The sequence below is a fragment of the Lissotriton vulgaris genome, unplaced genomic scaffold, assembly GCF_964263255.1.
Source record: "Lissotriton vulgaris unplaced genomic scaffold, aLisVul1.2 SCAFFOLD_889, whole genome shotgun sequence".
Lineage (NCBI taxonomy): Eukaryota > Metazoa > Chordata > Amphibia > Caudata > Salamandridae > Lissotriton > Lissotriton vulgaris.
This window is the reverse complement of record NW_028243042.1, coordinates 527,307-550,599: the sequence shown is the minus strand read 5'-3', so window position 1 is coordinate 550,599 and position 23,293 is coordinate 527,307. Positions and strand designations below refer to the sequence as shown.

Sequence of the window (23,293 nt, the reverse complement as noted above, 5' to 3'; positions counted from 1 at the left end):
ACTTTAACCCCGCATACTTTCACTCCACAAATACTTTCACTCTGCATACTTTCATCCCGCAAATACTTTCACTCTGCATACTTTCATCCCGCAAATACTTTCACTCCGCATACTTTCATCCCGCAAATACTTTCACTCTGCATACTTTCATCCCGCAAATACTTTCACTCCGCATACTTTCATCCCGCAAATACTTTCACTCCGCATACTTTCATCCCGCAAATACTTTCACTCCGCATACTTTCACTCCACAAATACTTTCACTCTGCATACTTTCATCCCGCAAATACTTTCACTCCGCATACTTTCATCCCGCAAATACTTTCACTCCGCATACTTTCATCCCGCAAATACTTTCATCCCGCAAATACTTTCACTCTGCATACTTTCACTCCACAAATACTTTCACTCTGCATACTTTCATCCCGCAAATACTTTCACTCCGCATACTTTCATCCCGCAAATACTTTCACTCCGCATACTTTCATCCCGCAAATACTTTCATCCCGCAAATACTTTCACTCCGCATACTTTCGGACCGCAAATACTATGAACGAAAATGAGATGGAAAGCAGAGTAAACATGACAAAGTAAAAAAAATATAGGCACATTGATTTAAACATTGCATTTTTGGAGATATATTAAAAGTTTTACACATGTATTATGTAGAGATATATAAAAACGGTGCAGAAAAAAAGACGGAAATTTAAAGCTATTGAAAATAAAAAAGGAGACTTACGGACTTGCACTTCATGCTCGACACTCGACACTCGAGGGTGAAGTTGTACACGAGCCATTTTTATTTTAATGCTCAGACCTATTTTCTGTTTTCTTCTGTACCTGGATGACTCAATCCAATATGAATGAGCCGGGGCGCCAATGATTTTCAATGTGGTTAACGGGCTAATTTGGGAAGTTTAAACGGGTGCATTAGATTAAAACTCGGGACTTGCATGTTACCCACATATCTCTGCAGTTATCTGAGCTATAATGGGGGCTTCACATAAGCATTGCAGATGGAGGAGAGCACAGGGGCAACTGCCCCCTGAAATCAGAGTGCCTAGGCCCGGTACTGCAGACTCCACTAGGAGGATGCTTCCAGAACGTGAAGTTGTACACCAGAAAAAGACAACATTGATCTCCCTCTCCATGCGATATTAAAGTGAAGAAAGTTACTTTGAAAAAATGGATGGGGCAATGCTCAAAGGATGTAGAGAGGCTGCAGAATATTACCCATGATGAAGTGGTATAGAAGGTAAGCTTAGGCTATTGATGCAAAAATGTGTCTCTTTTTTATCTTTAGTATTATTTTTGACAAAAATCCATTTTTAAATAAATGTAATTAACAGAGTGACTTAAACGGAAACGGATGCAGGAGAAGTCTGCGGGAAGGTAAGTTTTATTTTCTTTTTAAAAATTGATAAAGAGAGATAGAGAGTAAAAGAGTAAGGTTTGAAATAATGGAAAACAATATTTATTTTACAAAAATAACTTTGTTTAACAGTCAAATGTAAAGTGGATTGTTTTTATATAATACATGTTTAACTTTTCTTTATTTGCATTGCATTTATTTGCCTTTTATTTTCATGGTAAAAGCAAACATTAAAAATTGCGTTGTAAATGTACTTTTTCATGTTTACATGCATTTTTTGGTATATTGCATCGTTCTAAAAACATGTGGAGTCATGGCATCTGCAGAGATAAAATTGCATTGTGATGGTATGCGGAGTGTTTTCCTGCGGAGTAACATCATAAATTCATTGTCTAGTAATAGTTGCATTGATTAGCATGAATAAAAGAAAGTGGCAAAGGCTCTTGTCTCATAGCAGAAGTACAAATGCGTAGCCTACAGGGTGCCACAAAACAGGCAAATAAAATAAAGCATGAGTGCTACACTATGAAAAGTAGGGCAAATTATGGTCCTAAACAATCACATTTGCACATTAACTAGATATAGGACTCTATATCCCTATGAACGTGTGGGCAGAATGTAGGAAGGCAGTTGAATGGCTAACACAGGAACATACTGTGGTTGCAGGTACAAATGCACCCTCGCCCATAATCAAAACTAGGCACAGCAAAGTTATAAAACACTTAAAGGCTGAGATTCCACAAAGAGAAATAAACAGGCCCAAGATTGTCTGAACATCTTCAGAACTTAAGGAGTCTGCACATGCCTATTTTGAGAATGTAATGCATGTGTACAAGGAGCACATCAGAATAAATAACAAGCTTAAAAACATCTTAATAGGGTTTCTTGCTTCATTTGTACCGGGACTATGACCTAAAATAAGTAATAAGATCATCCAAGGTGGCCTTTGCTGGCAGAGCAAACCGGTGTGCACCTGTTTCAACGCATTTTTTACAACGCACTACTTTTACAACGCATCCATTACAACGCGGATACTGTTACAACTCATGTTTTTAAAACGCATTTTTTTACAACGCAGGTACCCTTACAACGCATACCATTACAACGTAAGTATTGGTAAGTATATGGTTATATTTTAAATGTTATATGTTTGGGGTTAAGGGGTATTTTTAGGGGTTAGGGTCAGTTTTGGGTTTTAGGGTAAAGGGGTATTTTTAGGGTTCAGGGTCAGTTTTGGGTTTTTGGGTAAAGGGGTATTTTTAGGGTTCAGGGTCAGTTTTGGGTTTTTGGGTAAAGGGGTATTTTTAGGGTTCAGGGTCAGTTTTGGGTTTTAGGGTAAAGGGGTATTTTTAGGGTTCAGGGTCAGTTTTGGGTTTTAGGGTAAAGGGGTATTTTTAGGGTTCAGGGTCAGTTTTGGGTTTTTGGGTAAAGGGGTATTTTTAGGGTTCAGGGTCAGTTTTGGGTTTTAGGGTAAAGGGGTATTTTTAGGGTTCAGGGTCAGTTTTGGGTTTTTGGGTAAAGGGGTATTTTTAGGGTTCAGGGTCAGTTTTGGGTTTTTGGGTAAAGGGGTATTTTTAGGGTTCAGGGTCAGTTTTGGGTTTTAGGGTAAAGGGGTATTTTTAGGGTTCAGGGTCAGTTTTGGGTTTTTGGGTAAAGGGGTATTTTTAGGGTTCAGGGTCAGTTTTGGGTTTTTGGGTAAAGGGGTATTTTTAGGGTTCAGGGTCAGTTTTGGGTTTTAGGGTAAAGGGGTATTTTTAGGGTTCAGGGTCAGTTTTGGGTTTTAGGGTAAAGGGGTATTTTTAGGGTTCAGGGTCAGTTTTGGGTTTTTGGGTAAAGGGGTATTTTTAGGGTTCAGGGTCAGTTTTGGGTTTTTGGGTAAAGGGGTATTTTTAGGGTTCAGGGTCAGTTTTGGGTTTTTGGGGTACAGGGTAAAAATAAATTAAATTTAATTATAATTTAAATTATTTATTAGCAAATAAATTAAATTAAATTACTTTCCATTATTTTTGGGGTTGTGGGTCAGTTTTGAGTTTTTGGGGTACAGGGGTACAGGGTAAAAATAAAGTAACATTAATTTAAATTAAAATTAATTTACGGAAATTAAATTATTTAAAATTACATTATATTATACTTTTAAAATTAAGTTACTATTATATTATTCTAATTAATATATACTTACCAATACTTACGTTGTAATGGTCCGCGTTGTAAAGGTACCTGCGTTGTAAAAAAATGCGTTGTAAATACATGCGTTGTTACATGACCCGCGTTGTAAAAACTGCGTTGTAACAGTATGCGGAGTAAAAGTCCGCGTTGTTACATCATACATCCAAACCGGTGTGCACCTGTTTCGAAGAGATCCTCCTGTAGGAAAAATATTGTAGTGACAAGCTTGAAGTGAAGAAAAGGAGGCTACAGGACAAGTAGATGATCGCACAGACCCAACTAGCACAAAATAGAGCAATGAATGAAGGGACAAAATGCACCCTCGCTTGGGACTGAAGTTAGCCCCTGCATTTGGCTGATCATGCAGGGAGTTTCTATGGCATATGGAGGAAATGCAATGGGTGTAGGGATAGGTTGAGGCAATAAGCCAGAAACCAGCATATGTGCCCTAAGGAAGGTTATTGAATTTGCAACAAAGTTGGCCATTGGATGCGGGAGTGTCATGATAACCCAGACAAAGCTATGATCAATGCGCAAACTGTAAATCTTACTTTGCAGGAATAGCCTCACCCAAAACCTAGACCCTTTATATCAAACCCAAAGATTTAGATATCTGGCATGACACAGAATTCCCTTCACCCAAAGCAGATGCAGAGAGGAAATCCCACCTTCTAATGAGTCACAGAGTTCCCTAAAACATTTGTACCTAACAATGGCCTGGTTCCTATGTCGTTCAAGAGTTCTACAGAATTTGATCAAGACCAATGATGGTGCATGAGAGGGGAGGAGGATTGTGTACTTGGCATAGTCCTGGGAGTGTTTCAGACTGAACCATGCGTCGGCTGTTGGTCATGCGCAGCACCCGTAAGGTACTCCTCGCGTCTGCCGTTGGCCAACGTGAGAATGGGACAGGTTAAAGAACAACACCAGCATGTTGTGTGTGATTCAAGTCCTGTAACCTTTCATGGAAAGGGTCTCTATACAAACTTAACTGTGATCTTTACTGAACTCAGTATGGAGCGGGGATTGAGACTATGCCTATTCGCAGTGAGTAGACCAAAAACTCTACTGCACTACATGAAGTTCAGAAAGCAGTAGAATCCAATATGTTGTGCTGTTTGTGCAGATTTTTTTGTGCTGGGTGTTTGTCCTGTGGCGTAAAATCAGCACGAATAACACCACGAGTAGCGAAAAAAGTTACTACTTTTTTATGCCACTTGAGTAGATGTTCTACTCAGTGGCAGGTTCCTCGACATGAACTGAAGATTTCTCAATGCAAGAGGTGACAACCATACCCAACTGTCCCCATTAAGAAATCTTCCAGAGAGCTGGTCTGGATTAAGATTTTCCTTACTCGTGAGTGTGGAGTGGTAAAACTCCACAAACTCTAGGAGCGAAATGGAATTTCTTGCCCATGCCACATTGAGATTCAAACAGCTGATGCAGAGTTACGGCTACAAATGACAGAATCTGTTGTCAGATTGCATCTGGTTATAAAGAAGGAGGATCTTCCAATTGATTTTAGAGAGACAGGGAGGATGTCTGGGACTTCACTGGGGGAGAACTTGAATTATGGGTGCCAACACCCTAATGATCACCCTTTGACCAAACATTGTTTTCCTTCAACCATGCCCTTACAAGATAACCCCAATGCCATTATCACTGAAAGCGTGATATATTGCAGGGTATTCTAAAGGAAGCCCTATTAACCCCATGTAAGTCCACGAGCATAGCTTTGCAAAATGCACATAAAACGTGGAAGGTATTTAAAGATCTCCCAAAAATTCCATGCTGTCCTGTGGTGCCTAACCCTGCTAATATTTTATTCTAAATTTCCCCAAAGCTCAAATGGTTCATGTCAATGACCTCTGTGAAGCCTTCTTCTTGTTTCCCTTACACAAAGAGAGACAATTTATTTTCCGTTCCAGTTCCAAGAGAAAACTCTTATGTAGTGTTTCGCTCCTCAACGTTATACTGAATGTCCATCCTATTTCAATCAGTTACTCAAAAATTATCTGGTCTCTCCGCAGATACTATGCAGTTCAACTCAAATTCAATACATCAATGATCTTCGGATTGCATCGATGACCAAGGAAGCCTGTAAACAAGGCACAATTGCTCTGCTTAAAAACATGCCTGAGCAGAGGTATAACGTGCCTGCTAAGAAATGACAGTAGTGTAAAAAAGAAGTAGAAAAGGGAGTGAGGTGAGTATCCCAAGATTGCATTGCGACAGTTCTCAATATAAAGTTCCCAACCACACAGAGAGAAGTGTAATTGTTCTTGGGCATGATTGGCTGTTGATGACAATGGGTCCCAAACCATACCTTTGTGGCGAAGCCTTTACTGAGGCTGAGGCACACTGATGTCAATGACCCGGTACCAAAGGGTGATGAAAGTGTAGAAGTCTTCCAGGAGCTCAAAAAGTTACTTTGCTGCTCACCCGCTCTTGGAATGCTACATTATGCTAAAAGTATTCTCTTGTCTTAAAATAGAAGGGTGAGCCAAGGATAGGGGGAGATGAAGGGTCTCACTAAAAAGTTCTCACTGACTCTTGATCATGTTGCAGCAGAATTACCTGGTTGCCGTGGTGAGCTTACCATTCAGTAAACTGAAGGGATAGGGATGACTTATCCACCTATTGTTTTTGTCCCCCGCTTGTTTGAAATGCTCACGATGCGTACCCATACACAGCATCTGGCCAACCGTCATTTAACCCACTATTTGAGAATCATGCTGGCAGCCGAAACTATCTCTATCAGGGGATGTAACACACTAAACTCAGCTTCTCCTTTGCCAACCCCAGAGGGAGCCGATGAGAGTGACTTTGACCATGACTTTTTTAGTGTTACTAAATTGTGCACAGAACCAAGACCCAACATATTGGATGTACCCCCTTCCTGAATCTGATCACTCCCTTTTTATTGATGGGTTTTTATTTGAGAGACCAATGTGGTGTTTTGAGAGCTACCTATGCTGTATTCACACTAAGTGGGGTTGTGGAAGCATCCTACCCTTGTCATATCACATCTGCACAAGTAGCTGAACTACTTTCCCTTACCAAAGCCTGTTGTACTTGAAGCAGGTAGCCCACACCATCGGCGGCCCAGTGACAGATCTCATCAACCTGTCTCTTTCCCAGGGTGTGGTACCCCCTGGTTGGAAAGGAGCAGTAGTCAAGGCTCTTTTAAAGAAGCCTAATCTGGACCCAGCAGATCTCTCCAACTTTAGGCCTATATCCCTGCTCCCCGGCATCAGCAAGGTGGCGGAGAAACTGGTGAATAGCCGCCTATCTGGCTTCTTGGAGGCCAATTCCCTTTTGGGCGACTCCCAGACAGGCTTTCGTCCTGGTCAGGGGACCGATACCGCCCTACTGGCAGTCGTGGAGAACGCGAGAAGCATTTTGGATTCAGGGGGATCGGTGGCAGTGATCCTCCTGGACCTTAGTGCTGCATTTGACACTGTAGACCATCAAGTGCTTCTCCAACGGCTGTCAGGGGTGGGGGTCTCTGGGCTGGCCCTTAAGTGGTTTGCTTCCTTCTTGGAAGGCCGGTCGTTTGAGGTGTGGGAAGGCCACGAGAAATCATCTTCGTTACCTCTCCAGTGTGGTGTGCCACAGGGCTCATCGTTGAGCCCTACCCTTTTCAACGTTTATATGGCCCCCCTGGAGAGTGTTGTACTGCCTTTCGGTATCAAGATAATCAGCTATGCTGATGATACCCAGTTGGTGGTAGGCCTTTCCCAGTCGGCTTTCTATCCCGACCGGCTGCACACGTGCCTGGATAAGATCTTCAAGTGGATGTGCAGCTCAGCCCAGCCCTCAAGCTGAACGGCTCCAAAACGGAACTGATGCTGCTGGGGAACTCTTTGTCATCTCTTTCTCCCAGCAGCTGGCCCATTTGTCTGGGTCCAGCACCTATCCCCAAGCAGGAGATCAAGAGCCTGGGGGTTTGGCTCGAGCAGGACCTTTCTTTTAAAACACATGCCAAGAAGACTGCTGGCGTGTGCTTTGGCCTGCTTCGATCTGCCCGGAAGATCCTACCCCTTCTTCCAGAGGTTTCCAGGAGGTTGCTCATTCAGGGGCTTATCATCTCGCGGTTGGACTTCAGCAACGCGTTGTTCTTGGGTGCTCCAGAATCTACCTTGAACAAACTGCAACAGGTGCAGAACGCGGCCGCCAGGCTCCTGATGGGCCTTCCTAAGCGTCAATCGGCTCGCCCTGCATTGAAGGCCCTACACTGGCTCCCTGTCAGAGACAGGGTGAAATTTAAGTCACTCTGTGTGGCCCACAAAATCCTGCAGGGGAAAGGTCCACCCATTTTGGGGGACATGGTTCAGCCGTATAAGGCCTCTCGTTCCCTTCGCTCAGACCATCAATGTCTGCTGCAGGTTGCGAGGGTGAAGAAGGCAAGAACTGGGGGTAGAAGATTCTCTGTGAATGTGGCCATGCTATGGAATTCTTTGCCTTTGTACTTACGCTCGGAAACGAGTCTTCTTCGCTTCCGTAAGCTTTTAAAAACCCATTTATTTACTGTCTAGTTCTTGTGTTTCAGTGGCAGTGTCTTCCTTTGGATCAGCGCGGGGATGCCCAAGGGTAACCGGGCGCTATATAAAATTCATTAATAATAATAATAATAATAATAATACTTCAAAAGCATCATGAGTCACTTTTATATTGGCGGCCAGTTTTGGTTCAGAGTTGTGCATGATTTTGGACAGTTGTGATCATGTAACAATTACAACTGGGTTTCAAGTGCTCCTCTGGCTCCGCAATTAGGAATGGACTGTACTTCTCCAACCTATTGGAAGCTTTACAATCGCCGAAGGAAATAGTGGTGGTGAAATGAGCTTCACAGACGAGTGGCAACAACTTTGTCATCAGAGGCAATCATTATGCAGACTAAATTGCCTGATATTGCAATATTCCTGCTCTTTTCACACGGATGAGCCAAATAATGCAGAGGAAGAGACTGTATCAATGGTGCTGCCTAATACTGCAGATACCTTCAATGAACTAAGAGAATTGCAACATACTGCCCCCAAAGTAGAGACCGCCAAGTGTGAGAGGATGGGGTTTGCGAGAGATGGAAAGCCTGTCCTCCCTGATTCAATGTTGCCTTCTATGGTACAGCACATGCAGGGCATCACACATGTGGTGAGAGAGCCTCAACTTCCAAGTTGTACTGGTACAATCAATGGCAGAAAGTCTGTGTCAGCTTTGCGCTATCAACCAGAGTCAAAACATGTTATAAATGCTGGTGACCATGAGCCATGTTGGAAAGTGCACTGGTCCCTTGAACCATCTCCAGTTCTATTTTGTGGAAATGTCCTGATATAATCAGTTGAGGTATATCTTTGTTTTTCTCACAATGGGTTCAGGCATCCCACACCAAGAGATGTGATAGACTGACTGTTACTAACATATTGCTGCAGAAGTTAATACTAAGTTTCAGGATGTCAGTTCATCTTGATTTGGATCAAGGAACTTACTTAAAAAAATGAGATAACGTAGTTGTTTTGCAGGGTACTAGGAATTGACCAGAGATTCCATTGTAGTTATGGACATGTCTGCAAGTTGGGGCCTGGAGTACCATTGGAGAGAGAGAAATGGAACCAGCATCCTCTAAGTCCTCAAACCACCAAAACCTGGATTTGAAGTTTCTGAGGCTACTGAAGAAGAAGACTAGTATGAGAGGTCACAATTTCCATTAGCAGAGCATCATCAGCAGAGAGAACCAGGTAAATGTGTAATGAAGTTAGTATTCCACTAACTAGTGTTATACCACCTGTGGAATAAGAATAGACATTCACTGAGATAGTCAAAACTCACGGAAGGTTGAAACAAGCCTGCCAAATTCAGGAGTGCAGCAGCTAGACGGTAGCGTGGCACAAGGAAGTTCCACCTCTGAGAGCGAATCTGCTTTGTCAGAACCTACGATTTCAAGTACTTCCAAGGATTGAGGCTCCTCTGTGTCAAGGCTGGCCAAAGTCCACAACATTTCAGAAGGAACTACTGACAACCATAAATGGACCTAAGCCAATAACGGAAGTTAGTAAACTGGAAGAGCCAAAGCGATAGGATCAAACTGAGGTTGTGGATGTAAGCATAGACTTGACTATTTCCAAATGACCCAAAAGAAGAATATCAATCGGAACGATTCAGGCCCGGATTGAACATACCGAGCCTAAATCAACTTGGAGTCCAATGATTGCTCCAATCATTTCATATATTTACTTGATCTGATTTAAGTTAACATGGTGTGGCAACACTGCAAATTATTGATTGGAGTTTTGGCGGTAGCCTTTTCTGTGTTTATGACTGGATGTCTGTTAGATATTTATCTACTGGGCGGTAAAATCTTGCATACCCTAGTGAAGAGTACAGTTAAACTTGTTGTGAATAAACCAGTACACGAAAATGCAACATTGAGAGTATTTTAGGTAGTCAAGTCAAGTCAAGTCAGAGAATTTATATAGCGCACTACCTACCCAGAGGGTCTCAAGGCGCTTAGAAAGGGGAGGAGGATTACTTGTCAAATATCCATGTTTTAAGTTGCTTTCTGAATGCTAGGTGGTTCTGGGTGAGGCGAAGGTACGCGGGGAGTGAGTTCCATGTTTTAGCAGCCAGGTAAGAGAAGGATCTGCCACCCATGGTGGTCTTGTTGATGCGAGGTACAGTGGCGAGGGCTTGGCGGTACAATGTCTATTTCCAAATGCTAGCTGGTTATGTGAGAGATATGCAGGTAGAAAACTGTTGTGTGTTCTTACCTTCCAGCCTCTGCAGAAGAAGGGGCAGCGTGTAATAATTAAGCCCTGTCCTACACATTTACATGCTCTCTATCTTGAACCTTTATTATAAACAAAACTCTAGTAAGCTATAATATTCTTTGAAAGTATAAAAAATGTAAATTATGTATATATGTATTTCATGGCTACTAAACATGTTCAATCAACATGTGTGGGAGAGTGTACACCTTCCCTTAATATTGATTACTTCATCAGTATTTTTATGATGCTCTTGTAGTGCGTGCAAACAGCTGATGAGAACAGTCCCAGGTCCCAGTAGTATCAAAATATTCCAAAAACGGGCACATTATTCACGAACCCAACTGTTGCACTGCTGAAATGGGAGATAATCCCTCCAAGTAAACCACGAGCTCCAAAGTTCACCATTTCTTTATGACAGTATACCAAACGTTACGCCAATCGATTCTACCAATGTTCTTTCACATTTAGTCACCAAGGAGACATAATGGTTGTGCCTGAATACTTTATTTGCCAGTTTCACAAGCCACCGGCCGCCCATCCAAGCCTTCAACAGTGGCACGTGAGGTCAACCATTTCATGAAGAAAGCTCTCTGTGTCTTACAAATGCATTTCGAGCCTTGCTGGCTCTTCATCAGGGGTCGATGCAACACATGAACAAGCATTTGCAATGCAATAGATCTCGCATTAGTGAAAGTTAGCGCTATTGGCGTTGTAAATGGCAATGTCCCTTGTACAGTTGCCGCAGATGTCCCCGATAGTCTCACTGAAGCATGTTTCACGCCACAAGTGTGAAAAAACTGTACATTTGACTAACTAAGACTGTCAACAGTTTGGAAGCCTGTGTTTTAATTTACCAGATACAAAACAGGCTCCTCGCTGTGCTGACCTAAACCTAAAATAACAATTTCTCAGTGAACAAAAAAATAAAGGTGTGTTTGATATTCTAAGTAAAACAATTGTGACTCAACACAATAAACAGAAGGATAAGAATTTGCAGCTGCACTGTCAGCGCAGACTTGCAAACGCCTAAAAATGTTATTACCACGAAGGGAAACAAGCAGTATTTCATAACTTCGTCATGGTTACAGTAATCTTGGAAAGTCAGATGGCTTGTCACGCTACACTGTTAAAACAAATATATAGGTAATTTTTTCAATGTTTTTACCTCTTTGAGGCATACACTGAAAGCAACAAATGTGAGCACCCTTGCTGTTGTGATGCAGGTGGCGTAAGATACTGAACTGCTGTATGAGTACTTTCATTTTCTGTTTATTAGAGTCGGCCTGGACTGTTGCCTCATTGGAACGCCTGTAAAACAAAGGACTGGGGAGATCAGCAGCACAATGGCAAAAAGCGGGCATCGCCCATGCAGAGAAAAGTAATGCTTATAGAGTCCATGAAGCGGGTGCCATGCTAACGATAAACTAGCATTTTAAGATGGAGGAGATCAATCTTGTGGCAGTAAATAAAAACAAAGTTAAAAATAACAAAAGACACCAACTTAAAGAACAAGTGCGCGCGCTAAAAGTACATTTTAAAAAAGTGTTGGTACATTTTAAAAAAGTGTTGGCAAAAGTGAAAGCTATTCACTGGCAAGAGCGAGCAGCGCCAGGAGTAATATTTGCTACCATATGGCACTGCCGCTTCCCCAAGTGAATCGCCTAACGTGCACGAGTTGCCATAGAAGGCAATGGAACGCGTGCACGTTTCCGAAGCAATTGCTAAAGGTCTTTTTGCCTATGCAGTGTATGCACGATGCGTATGCGAGACCTAAAAAAACAACTCAACTCATTGCTCAATACAAACATGCTGTGTGAAATGAAATGTTATAAAACCCAATTCTTCATGCAAAATGACCCTTTACCTGCCCCAGCCTCATCATTTAAATAATATCCACTTGCTCATGTATACCTATGACCACTACATCCTCAATCCCCCCGCGCTAAAAGTGCCTTGCATCTCCATGTGATAAATCAAATAACTAGTGACAGTAAAAAATTAAAACTCGACTCAAGCACCCCGTTTAAAAATAATGATACTCTGCCCTCTGTTAATTACCCCTCGTATACTGTAGTGTAGTTCCTATTATCCCAATAGGCTCTGCGCATTGGAATAATACCTTCAATAGTATAGGCCTAGACCAGACGTTAACTAGGTCTACTACTGTCGATATTAGACTTAAAGTTTTGGGTTTGCCAGCTAGCTCAGAGTTCACTAGAAATGTTCTCGAATGTTCAGGAAGGAATTAACTTCCCTGATTAGACAAGAAGGGATTTAGTTTCTGACAACCATAGAACATGACAACTTTGCTCTCCCCTAATCAAGAGTGTATCTCGAGAGTCGTGTGAACAAAAGGCAATTTATTTTACTCAGTCAGTACGTGCATTCTTAGTCTCATCAGATTGTAGAGAAAAGGAAGAGACGGGCGTGTTCAATAAAAGGTGTTATTTATTGTTCAGTCTCTTTTCTCATACAAGAGAAATGGATCGATATTATTGCAATAGTTATACCTAAGTAAAGTGCATACATTAAAAGCAGGAGTATAAAATAATACTGTAAAAACATTGATATGGTTTCTAAGCCATAAGGTGTTTTAAAATGAATAAAATATATTTATACACATATACATTTGACTAAACGTACTCAACTGGTGTTTCTAAATACGCCTACCCCGTGTACCTGACCTAAGCCTAATACGTGGGCGGGAATAGAAAGTTACAGTTTAAGTTAAGTTTGTTTTTGCCAAGTGACTGACTAAAGAATTCTCTGCGAGGGGTTATTCAGTTCTGTACCTGGAATCTAGGATGGATGAGGGATGGTATCTCTCGTCTCTGGTCTCGATATTCCAGGCTGCCTGCGAGGGCTACCCAGAAACGCCGGTGCTGGATTTCTCGGCAGGAGGAAGCAGCGCGTCTCGTTCTCGGCGCGTCAGAAAGGCGGGGCTGCGCCAGCGGGGTCTGCTCTGCTCTGGGCTTCGGCAAGTATGGCTGCTCCGTCTCGTCACCACCGCGTGTGTTTGCATAGGGCAATATCGGTAATATTTATACCTTTAAGGTGCCGAGATTGACGTAAGGATGGACATAGATACGTCAATAAAGATGTCATACGACCAGGTCGTTATCACATTCTTTTGCTGAAGTTCTCGATGAAATCAAAACAATGGCTGCAGGGTTTTTCCAGGTTGACAAAGGTTTGATTTGTTTTGAGAACTCCGTATGCCTTATCAGGGGCTGGAGGAATATCGCTTGTCTAATTAGATTGCAAGCGTTATGACCTAATCAGATAACACGTTCCTGTGCCGTAGTGTGGCTTAATCAGATAACGGTTCCTGCATCATGGGGGTTTTCTGCCTCATGGGCTGACTGCTAGTTTAACTTGTTAGTTTGTTAACCAGAATAGGGTCAGGAATAGGGGGATCGATTCAGGACCTATAGGAATACATCACACCCACTCCACGCTAACTATGGCCTTATTTACTAATCTATGCATAGTAAAACATACTATAGAGTATTGTGTATACCTTACCACCCCAAAATACATAAATGCATTTTGAAATATTTCAAATATACGGAAAAATTGCAGTCATATGTATTGTATGCACTCAAGCTGTAGAATAATGCTAAAGTAATCAGGCATTTGTATACATTATTGCTATTTGGCATATGAGAATTACACATGAAATGGCTCTTAATACAGAAAAAAGGTTCGAGACCATTCCATCACAGAATAAAATATATAAGAACATACCAGCGGGCAGCTAATGTCTATAAGCTATCTAAAATTAGAAATTTTAGTTCTCTAAGAATAGTTCTTACTTTAAGCAGAAGATAGTGTCCCGAAAAATATGTAAAAATATTTTGGGGCTGCTGAAAAAATTGCTGTCCGTGAACTGGAGGGAAATTTGTTCATGTGACTTTATTATTAAAGTTGAAGGCCGAATTCAGGGAACGCCGTGTGCGAGCTTGCTCAAAAGTCTCTATTTCTGTTCCGGTGAGAACATCATATCATTTAGGCTTTCAAAAAAGCTGTCAACAGCTTCCTGGGAAAGTTCCACTAACTCGGAAATAGGTGTAACCATGCATTCATGCGCATGATTGTCTCCATTGACGTTCTGATTTGGATTGCTGACAGAAGGTCGTACCTGATCGATGCTGCTTTCATCTTGAACTTCACTACCCCTCAATCGTAGTGGTGAAGCTTCCACGAATGCCGTCATCAGGATTGGTAGCCTTTGAGGGCAGCACAAAGCGTGAACCTTGATTTTGATATCCGGTCCCGGTATCCAATGGCTAGGATTGTTTCTTCCCTTGTCGCAGGTGTTCTGTCTGTGACATGGTTTGCCATAACGAAAATAAGGACTAGGAATAGAATTCCTGCAATCAGTCCTAAAATGAGGGGAAGTCCGCCAAAAATCGAATGGACGAAATCTGGAAAAATACCCAGTATGGCTTTGAATGGTGTTAATGCCATCGAAAATACTGTCTTAAATACTTTTGAGACCCCACTGGTATCAGAAATATTTAAGATTTCATTCAGTATTTCTGCGAAATGTATGGGGGAATTAGTTGATAATAAAGAGTGTATCTCTGCAGTCGTCCTTGCGACTTGGAAATCATACGTTTCTTTTGATGACGTGAGCATGGTCGGCATCTGAAGAAGCACTGTTTTCATTCTGCTTAAAGTATCTATTTGAATAGAAGTAATTTTCAAGTTGGGCCATGCCCTTGCCTCCCTGTCTGGAAAGGAGCTGGGGAACAATGAGCGTCCACAGCACTTGACCTTCGCAGTCGTAGTTAGGAGATAAGGAGTCCCGGGCATAAGACTACAACATCTGCGATCTACAATTAGAATGTAACTCCCATTATAGAGTCTTTGAAAGAATGGTTCTATCTCTGTTGCAGGTGCGCCTTGCTGGTGACATGAAAGGTTATATGAATTCCCTTCACAGGCTCCATGCAAACTAATTCCGTTACACAGAAGTGTACCGCTTAGTGACATTGCACAATTATTGCCACTAAGAAACACTTTCTGTCCTTTATTACTGACACATGCATGTGAATAGGGCAGGTTCCATGTTGTTTTAATGTACCCCTTTCCCAATTTTTCGTACATGCCAGCCTGTATATATTTTTGGCAGTATTGAAACCTGAAGGTTGAAATTGGAATATTAATTATCCCATGTATTATCCATTCACTGACAGGTCGTTCTGACATTGTCACTGGTAATCTTTCGAGTTTTTCAATGCTCAAGATTGTATAATCAGCACCCTTTTGTGCCATACTGATTTGTCTATCAGTAAGGTTAAAGATATGGAATAGTGACGTTGTGTTGATTAAACGCCAAGGCACATAGCCTGAACGCAGATTTTGTAACGTCCAGGCAAGCTGTACAATAGAACGCAATTGGGACTGACCGTGTTGTAACAACAGTAAGTCTTGCGATAATATGTCGATTGCTGAAGACACAATGCTGTCCAAAGAAAAGATTCTGGAGGACAGAGTCATTAACCCATTGTCCACTACAGAAAGTGATTTTTCCAAATTAATAGGTCAATTTCCCGTATCCTTTCTGCTGTCTCAATTTGAGTAACCTTCCAGGCCTCGTTGTATGCTGCATATACAGAGGCTGCTATGAAACGTTTTTGACGCTGTTTGCGCGGTCCTATAATGAAATCACGCAAGTCAGCACCATCAGTAAGTAAAGTTAGGTGTTGCTTAATTTCTGTCAGTGTGGAAGTTTGTAGCCATTTAAGGCATAATTTACCCACACTGTAGGTGGTTATTATTCCTGGGTGATGTCTTTGGGAATATCTAGGGTCTGGCCTGGTCATTTTGAACCCCTGTGTTTTGTTCAGGAATCTGTCTTGACAGTTATTAGTATCTGTGGGCCAGATCAACCACTGTTTCCAATCAGGATGTGTTCTGTTTTGGTTTAATACATAATTTACGTCTATCTCTTCATCTGTAGAGCTATTGCTGTTCATTGTTGGTTTTGGAATAGACGGTTTATTTAAGTCTTTGATTTTGGCTAGGCCAAGACAGGTAGTTTGTTGAACTGTGTCATTTAAAAATATAATTTGTTCTGGGATCATGCAGGCTCTAAACAAAGATTCTATACCCTGTACTTGCCATTCTTTTGTGCCCCAAACACTTTTTAATTCAACATTTTTGTCCCAATAATCAAAACCAAAAGTATTTATTTGTTCAAAGAATGAGTCTGAATATATCAATTTCGTGTTGGTTATCATGGTCTTTGTCCCTGTCTTATTTGACAATTTGAAATAAAATTTTTCAGCATTACTTGTGTTAAAACCTGAAAAGTATGAATATTTGTCATAAAAGGTTCTTGAGCTTCCTTTTGGAGGGGTTGCACAATGTTCCCATTGATTATAATTTAAAACATTTCTAGGTTGTGCAGATCTATGTAAAAAATGGTTGCCATAGTGGTTATAGCAATACATACTATCATAATGTGTAGAACCCTGCAAATAATCATGTTTGGTAAATTTAGCAGACATCACTAAGTCAGACATCATATTATTAATGCTTTCGAAGTCCCAATCATCAGCAAATGAGCTCGGTTTTACAAAGTCACTCAACGAGATCTTGATTTGGTGTGGATATTTCAGGATTTCAACCGGACCATAGATTTCGTAGTCAGTGTTGTCCCATGCTACCCCACCCGGTATAGGATTGGCTGTGAAGTTGACTGAAGAAAGTTCTCTTTTCTCGACGTGTGAAGATGTGTGTGGTTTGAGGATCAAGTTGATTTTCTTACTTTTCTGTTCCATTTTAGCATATTTTCCCTCAATGAAGCGTCCCAATGTTAGTACCATGATGAGCCAAAGTATGAGGATAAATGCACCAAAACCCACCCAAAATTCAATCCATGGAGAAATCAGATATGTTTCTTTCAGTTGTTTCAAAAGTTCTTTAGCTTTGTCTTTAAAGGTTTCTGATGATGGCTGTGTCTTTGATTCACTGAAGCCTTCAGAGGAATCATCGAAGTTTATGAAGTAGCCGGATGCAGTTCTGTCAATTGTTCCAATTGCTTCATGATTACTGTTTCTTGCATTATCATTTGGTACTTCATTATAGATTGGTGTGTCTCTGCTAAATGTTTTTATTTGGGTTTTCAGAGGTCTAAGTTCCATTGCATTGTTGCATAGTCCTTGTTGTTCTTCTGTAGGCGTTTCGAATGTGATTAGCCTCTTTGTTAGGACCTCTGTACTGGTAGCAAACCTTGGTGTTCTGCTACTTATTGGGAGTCCACTTGGCCTACTATGTGTTATCGGCCACATGATTGTGGTTTTACCAGGTCGATGGATACAACTCGGTTCTCCTTTTTACCAGCAAGTGGCGGTAGTACAACTGATCTTGTCCCGTTGACAGACAAGACAGGAACTGCTTTTCTGTAAGAAGGCCCAAATTCCTTCTTTACCGCGATCTTTTCTCTGACTAGATCCCCGACTTTTGGAATCCAGACAGGTCTTGCTGGGACAGGTGGTGGTTCTTCAGTGGTTGTTGGCTGCTGTTTCAACTTTATGTTGCTCAGGTCTTTTCTTGTTTCATTTAAGTCCTGCAAAATAGCCAAACGGTCTTTGATATCAAAGCTTTTTTCCTTCACCACTGAAGTCTGACTATCAAGGTCAGAGGTTAACATCCTAGTTCCAAATAATAATTTGTACGGACTGAATCCCTTCAGAGAATTTCTTGGCAAGTTATTTAGACTACGTTGGACACTTATTAGATGTTTGACCCACCCAGCTCCTGAACCTAATATCCTTTCCGTTATAGATTGCTTTATGCCTTGGTTTTTTCTTTACACCATCCCGTACCCTCAGGAAGGAAGTGAGAAGATTCCCGCTGTGCTATGCTCATTTGGCCATGTTTCCCCTCAGGCTGGAGGGCTAGAGTGAAAACAATGGTCAAACGTAGCATGCTCTTAGCGTATATGCCATTTAGACTCGCAAATCTTGTATAACAGTCCAGACGTCAGCCGAGTGCTGAGGATCTACATTATAAGTGTAAACTAGCCTGTATATGTTAATCGGACGCTTTGCTTTTTTCTGTTGATTCTTTCTGGAGTGAGAACCCATGGTAGTATACCGTTTCTCTCACCACTGCGATCTCTGTTGCAGTCCTGGCATTTTTTTTACAAAAATGTGATGCTGCAGGCTCATGCCTGGCCACCAGTACCTTGATTGTAATTCTTCCAGAGAATCTTTTAGTTTGAGGTGTCCAAGACCCTCGCCCATATGTGCGTCTGCAATTAACAAGGTCCTCCTGTCCATGTTTGGAATCACTCTATCCCCCACTCCAGGGATTCGAGCAAAAGGGACGGAGTTTGCATCGATTATGTATGTGTAATTGAGTGGACAGTTGATCGGTAACGCTGAGCAGTCGCCTTTTGATGACGTTTTCACCGCCAGCACTGTTTCACCGTCAATATACTTCGCTGTACGCTTTTTTCGAACTATGGAAGCCGATTTAGTGGCTGCCGCTGTGGCTGTCTCAGCCAATGAATTCCCTGCAACGTGAACGCCATCACGCTGATGACTCAGTGAGTGTGTCACGTGAGTCTTTGGTAGTTCTTTTTGTAAAAGAGCTATTTGTTCCCAAAGCAGTTTCTGCTTTATTGTTGCATCTGTGTCATCTTTGTAACCGTTTTGAATCCATGTCTGCAAATCGCTGTTATATGATTTGAAGCAGTAATATGAATCTAACACTATAAGTGTCGGGAATTCGCGATCCGCATTATCTAGCGCCATTTTCAATGCTAATATTTCAGTCTGTTGTTCTGAATTAGTTTCTACTGAGTGTGTTTTTGTTAATAGAGGTTTTAGTTTACCTCCGCGCCACACTTCTTTTGTAATCTCACATGTGAGGTTGTATGCTTGTTCTCCCCAAAAGGAGGGTTGAGCATGTCCGTTTGTATAGATTACACAAGCGTATTGTCGTAAGGGCAGAATGTAGATTGGCAGAGGGAATATTTTTTCATATTCTAGATTTTTTAATTCTTCTAGTTCTGGATCAAAGTAGTAGTATACTTTGTCTGTTGTAATTGAATTCACCCATTGTATCCATTCCGGATTCAATGTTGTTGTTGGTAAATTACACGGTGTTGTTAGTGCCTCAAAGACTGATTCTGCTGTTCTGACTGTGATATGTCTACCGTCAGATTTATCTTTTTCTCTAGCTATTGCGGTTTGAACTGCATGAACAATATTTTCTGTAATACTGAATTTCTGTTCAGCTTCTGTGTACAAATGTGATTTGAATGCAATTGGTACCTTTTCTCCCTCATTAGAGGTCAGGTATGTGAATCCGCATCTTCCTGGGATGACTCGAATCACAAGATTGCGTGTGTTATCACGTGTTTCTAATTTTGTTTTAATTAGCATGTCTGTTTGTAAGGATCTCAAAATTTCTGTGTGTATTTGAGTCCAATTGGATCTTTTAAAATCTGGTTTTATCAGATCATAAAGGGGTTTGACCCTTTCTGCGTAATTTGCAATGTATGTTCTTCCGAAATTTAGGAAGCCTAGAATTGACTGTAGGTTTTTTAGTGTTCTAGATGCTTGGATTACGGCACATTTCTCTAGAAAATTGTCAGCCAGGCTTTTGCCTTCACTTGATAATTCATATCCTACGAACAGGACTGTCAGATGGGCAATTCTAGATTTTTTAAAGTTGAATTTGTAACCCTCTGCTGCGAACCCAAGTATTATGGTGTTCACTCTTTTCAAGTGAGTATCCAAGTCATCATCTGTTAAGTAAATGTCGTCGACATAAGATAATGCTTCATCATCATATATTTGTAGTAATTCTGTTACTCTCGCTGAGAATACTCCCGGGCTGTTCTTGTACCCCTGGGCTAACCGACAGAATTGTTTTTGAGTGCCATTTATTGAGAACGCAGACAAATATCTGCTCTCCGGTGCTATGTTTTGACAAAAGAACTCATTAGAGATGTCTAATGTTGTTTTGTATTTTTTGCGCACTATGTTATTCATTAGTGCAGCACTATGCGAGTTTTGCACTGCAAAAGTTTTGCAACATGTGTTAAGGTGTCGGTAATCCAAAACTAGACGATATGAATTGTCTGGTTTGGAGACCGGAAACAAAGGGTTGTTCATTTGTGAGGTGCAAGTTTAAATCACCCCCTGGTATTCTAGCTGATCTAGTATTTCTTTTACCTGTTTTTTAGCTTCTTGCTTAATTGGGTACTGCCTTTGTGCAGTAGGTTGTGATTTTAACTGGATTTTGTGAGGAGGAGAGTCCTCATCCCATCCTACGTGATTTTTATATAAAGCAGGAGCTAGAGCTACTGCCCACTTTCTAGCAAGTATGTATTTTTTATGAATTGGGATATGATTTGAGAAGGCAGGCATAATTATTTCTTCGCCATGAGGGCAATCCCTGACAAACTCTGGTGGCCAGTCTTTTTCAGCTAGAAGGATGTCATAGCCCTTGGAGAGATTATCCCAAAATAGTCCCCTTATTTTTCTAGTCTTATCCCCTTCTATACGTAATGTTATTTCATATATTTTATGGGGTTTGCTAACTCTGGTGTCTGCAGTTTCCACTTGAAGATATTCATTCGTGTCCACTGTCTCCAGATGATTCATATGGACTTTGCGAGCTATGCTCACTTCTGCTGTGCTGTCTAGCATTGTCTGAGCCCATTCTCCGTTTTTCAGTTGTGTCCTCAGAATTCTCGGCATTGTTAACTATTTTAATGCTGGCTACCTTCTTTTTTGGAAATTGTAATTTCTTTTTTAGCTGAGCAGGTTCCTTGTCTTTGGACTTGGCGTGCTCTTCTCTTTGTTCTGATCGTCCTCTTCTTTCCGATTTCTGCGTGGAAGTCTGAAAAGATTGAGAGGGACGTGTATCAATGTCTTGATATCTATCAGGCTTTTTTATATTATCCCTATTTCTAAGGTTATATCTTTTCCCAGAGGGGTCACTCTGGGGTGACCTGTGTCTTTGGTTCGGAGATTTTTCTCTCCGCCTAGGAGACCTTCCTCGGGACTGGAATTTCTTTTCTTTAGGACTGGATTGTTTGTTTCCATCCCAGTTCTTTTTTGGTGATGTTGAATTATTATTAAAAAATATTTTTTCAGGACTTTCAATCAGTTGTGGTTTTACTGGTATTCCACCTAAACTATCTCTACCTAGTTCCTCATAGGATTTTTCTATGATTCTGGCAGTTTCAGCTGGTTGGTCTGCTATATCTGTCTCTTTTAACCTCTGGCGGATCGCCACGTTTGCTGCTTCTCCCTTTATGTTGGCTAATAATATAGCCGAGACCTGCTTGAAGTCTTTCAGTAATTTCATACCAAGAGTTAAAGCGGGTTCTGGACCGTATTCATCTTGAATTTGTTTTAGCACATCTGGTATTACCGAAATGGATGGAACACTGTGCGTTTTTGTGTAGATGGAAGCAAAGACTGTACCCCAAGTGTCACAGTCCTCAATGTGTGGTGCGATTCCCATTGGAAGACAGATAGTCAGAATCCTGTGTTTTTCTAACGGGGTGGTGTCTGGAAACACCACCTCTATTTGGGTGATTTTTTGTGCCAACCAGAATGGTATTTGTTCCCGTTTAGCCGGTACTTTACCTAGGCAGGATTGTATGTTCTGTGGTGTAATGTTATTTGTGTTCCCCTGGTGAGGTGTCAGCTGTGGAATTTTAATTGCTGGCTGAATTGTTGAAGTCCGCATCACATATTGGACTAATTGTCTATGTATTTTTATTAATTGTTTTAGCTGTGTTAAAAGCTGTGGTGCAGACATCCCATCGATGTCTGGATGTGGTGTGTATCCGGCTAGGACCGGCCACGTTGCTCCTGGTCTACCTCAAGGACCGAGCCTGGTGATGTGATTATTGTGTATTAGGGCGCCATTAAATAAGAGCAAATGCTCTTGAAATTTAAGTGGTACTTCCACCTCCTTGAAAGGAGTGTACATTTCAGGAGGTTCCTCTATTTTGTAATAGTGGAAGTACTTTGTTACAGGATTTGCTGCTGGAAAGTTTATCCATGAATAGTATACCTCTGTCTGCCGATATTCGTGTGCCTCAATTACGAATATGACTGTGCCACCTCTAGGTGTCAGTCCATTTTCTATACGTTTTAGTGTTATAGATTTCCTTTTGATGACCGGGATGAGTATTATATCCTGGTCTGCTTCCTGCATAGTAGCATCAGCTGCTGCGAGTTCAGTTGCTAATCTAACTGCCTCTCTTTCATCATCACTGTCTACCATTTTACCGACAGGAAGGTTATTTCTTTTGTTTGCAGATCAGGTTTCTTATGGAAACAAAGATTAGATGCACAATATTTTGGAACAGTGTATCCTTCAACGTTGACTAAACCAAGAACCATACATAGGAGTTCCCTCCTGCGAGGTCTGGCGGATATAACCTTTCACCCACTCCAGACGTCTTTGGAGTATTATGGGGAAAAGGGGTCTGAGTGAGAAAGCACGACTGAGTTACTCTAAATGTCTTACGTTAGTTTTATCGCCCTTTCCAAACGCGTTGGGCGCCATGTAGTGTAGTTCCTATTATCCCAATAGGCTCTGCGCATTGGAATAATACCTTCAATAGTATAGGCCTAGACCAGACGTTAACTAGGTCTACTACTGTCGATATTAGACTTAAAGTTTTTGGTTTGCCAGCTAGCTCAGAGTTCACTAGAAACTTTCTCGAATGTTCAGGAAGGAATTAACTTCCCTGATTAGACAAGAAGGGATTTAGTTTCTGACAACCATAGAACATGACAACTTTGCTCTCCCCTAATCAAAAGTGTATCTCGAGAGTCGTGTGAACAAAAGGCAATTTATTTTACTCAGTCAGTACGTGCTTTCTTAGTCTCATCAGATTGTAGAGAAAAGGAAGAGACGGGCGTGTTCAATAAAAGGTGTTATTTATTGTTCAGTCTCTTTTCTCATACAAGAGAAATGGATCGATATTATTGCAATA

The 23,293-nt window shown here is 41.3% G+C and overlaps 1 protein-coding gene and 1 pseudogene across 1 annotated transcript; both read right to left on the bottom strand.

The window, feature by feature from the left end:
• Positions 1–14,281: 14,281 nt before the first annotated feature.
• On the bottom strand, positions 14,282–17,606 carry LOC147668733 (uncharacterized). The gene is given in 3 exon segments (XM_086948470.1): positions 14,282–14,658; positions 14,661–15,854; positions 15,857–17,606. Coding segments are annotated over 3 exon segments (3,321 nt in total).
• A 731-nt stretch (positions 17,607–18,337) lies between these two features.
• Positions 18,338–21,032, bottom strand: LOC147668732 (uncharacterized; annotated as a pseudogene).
• Between the last annotated feature and the right edge of the window lie 2,261 nt (positions 21,033–23,293).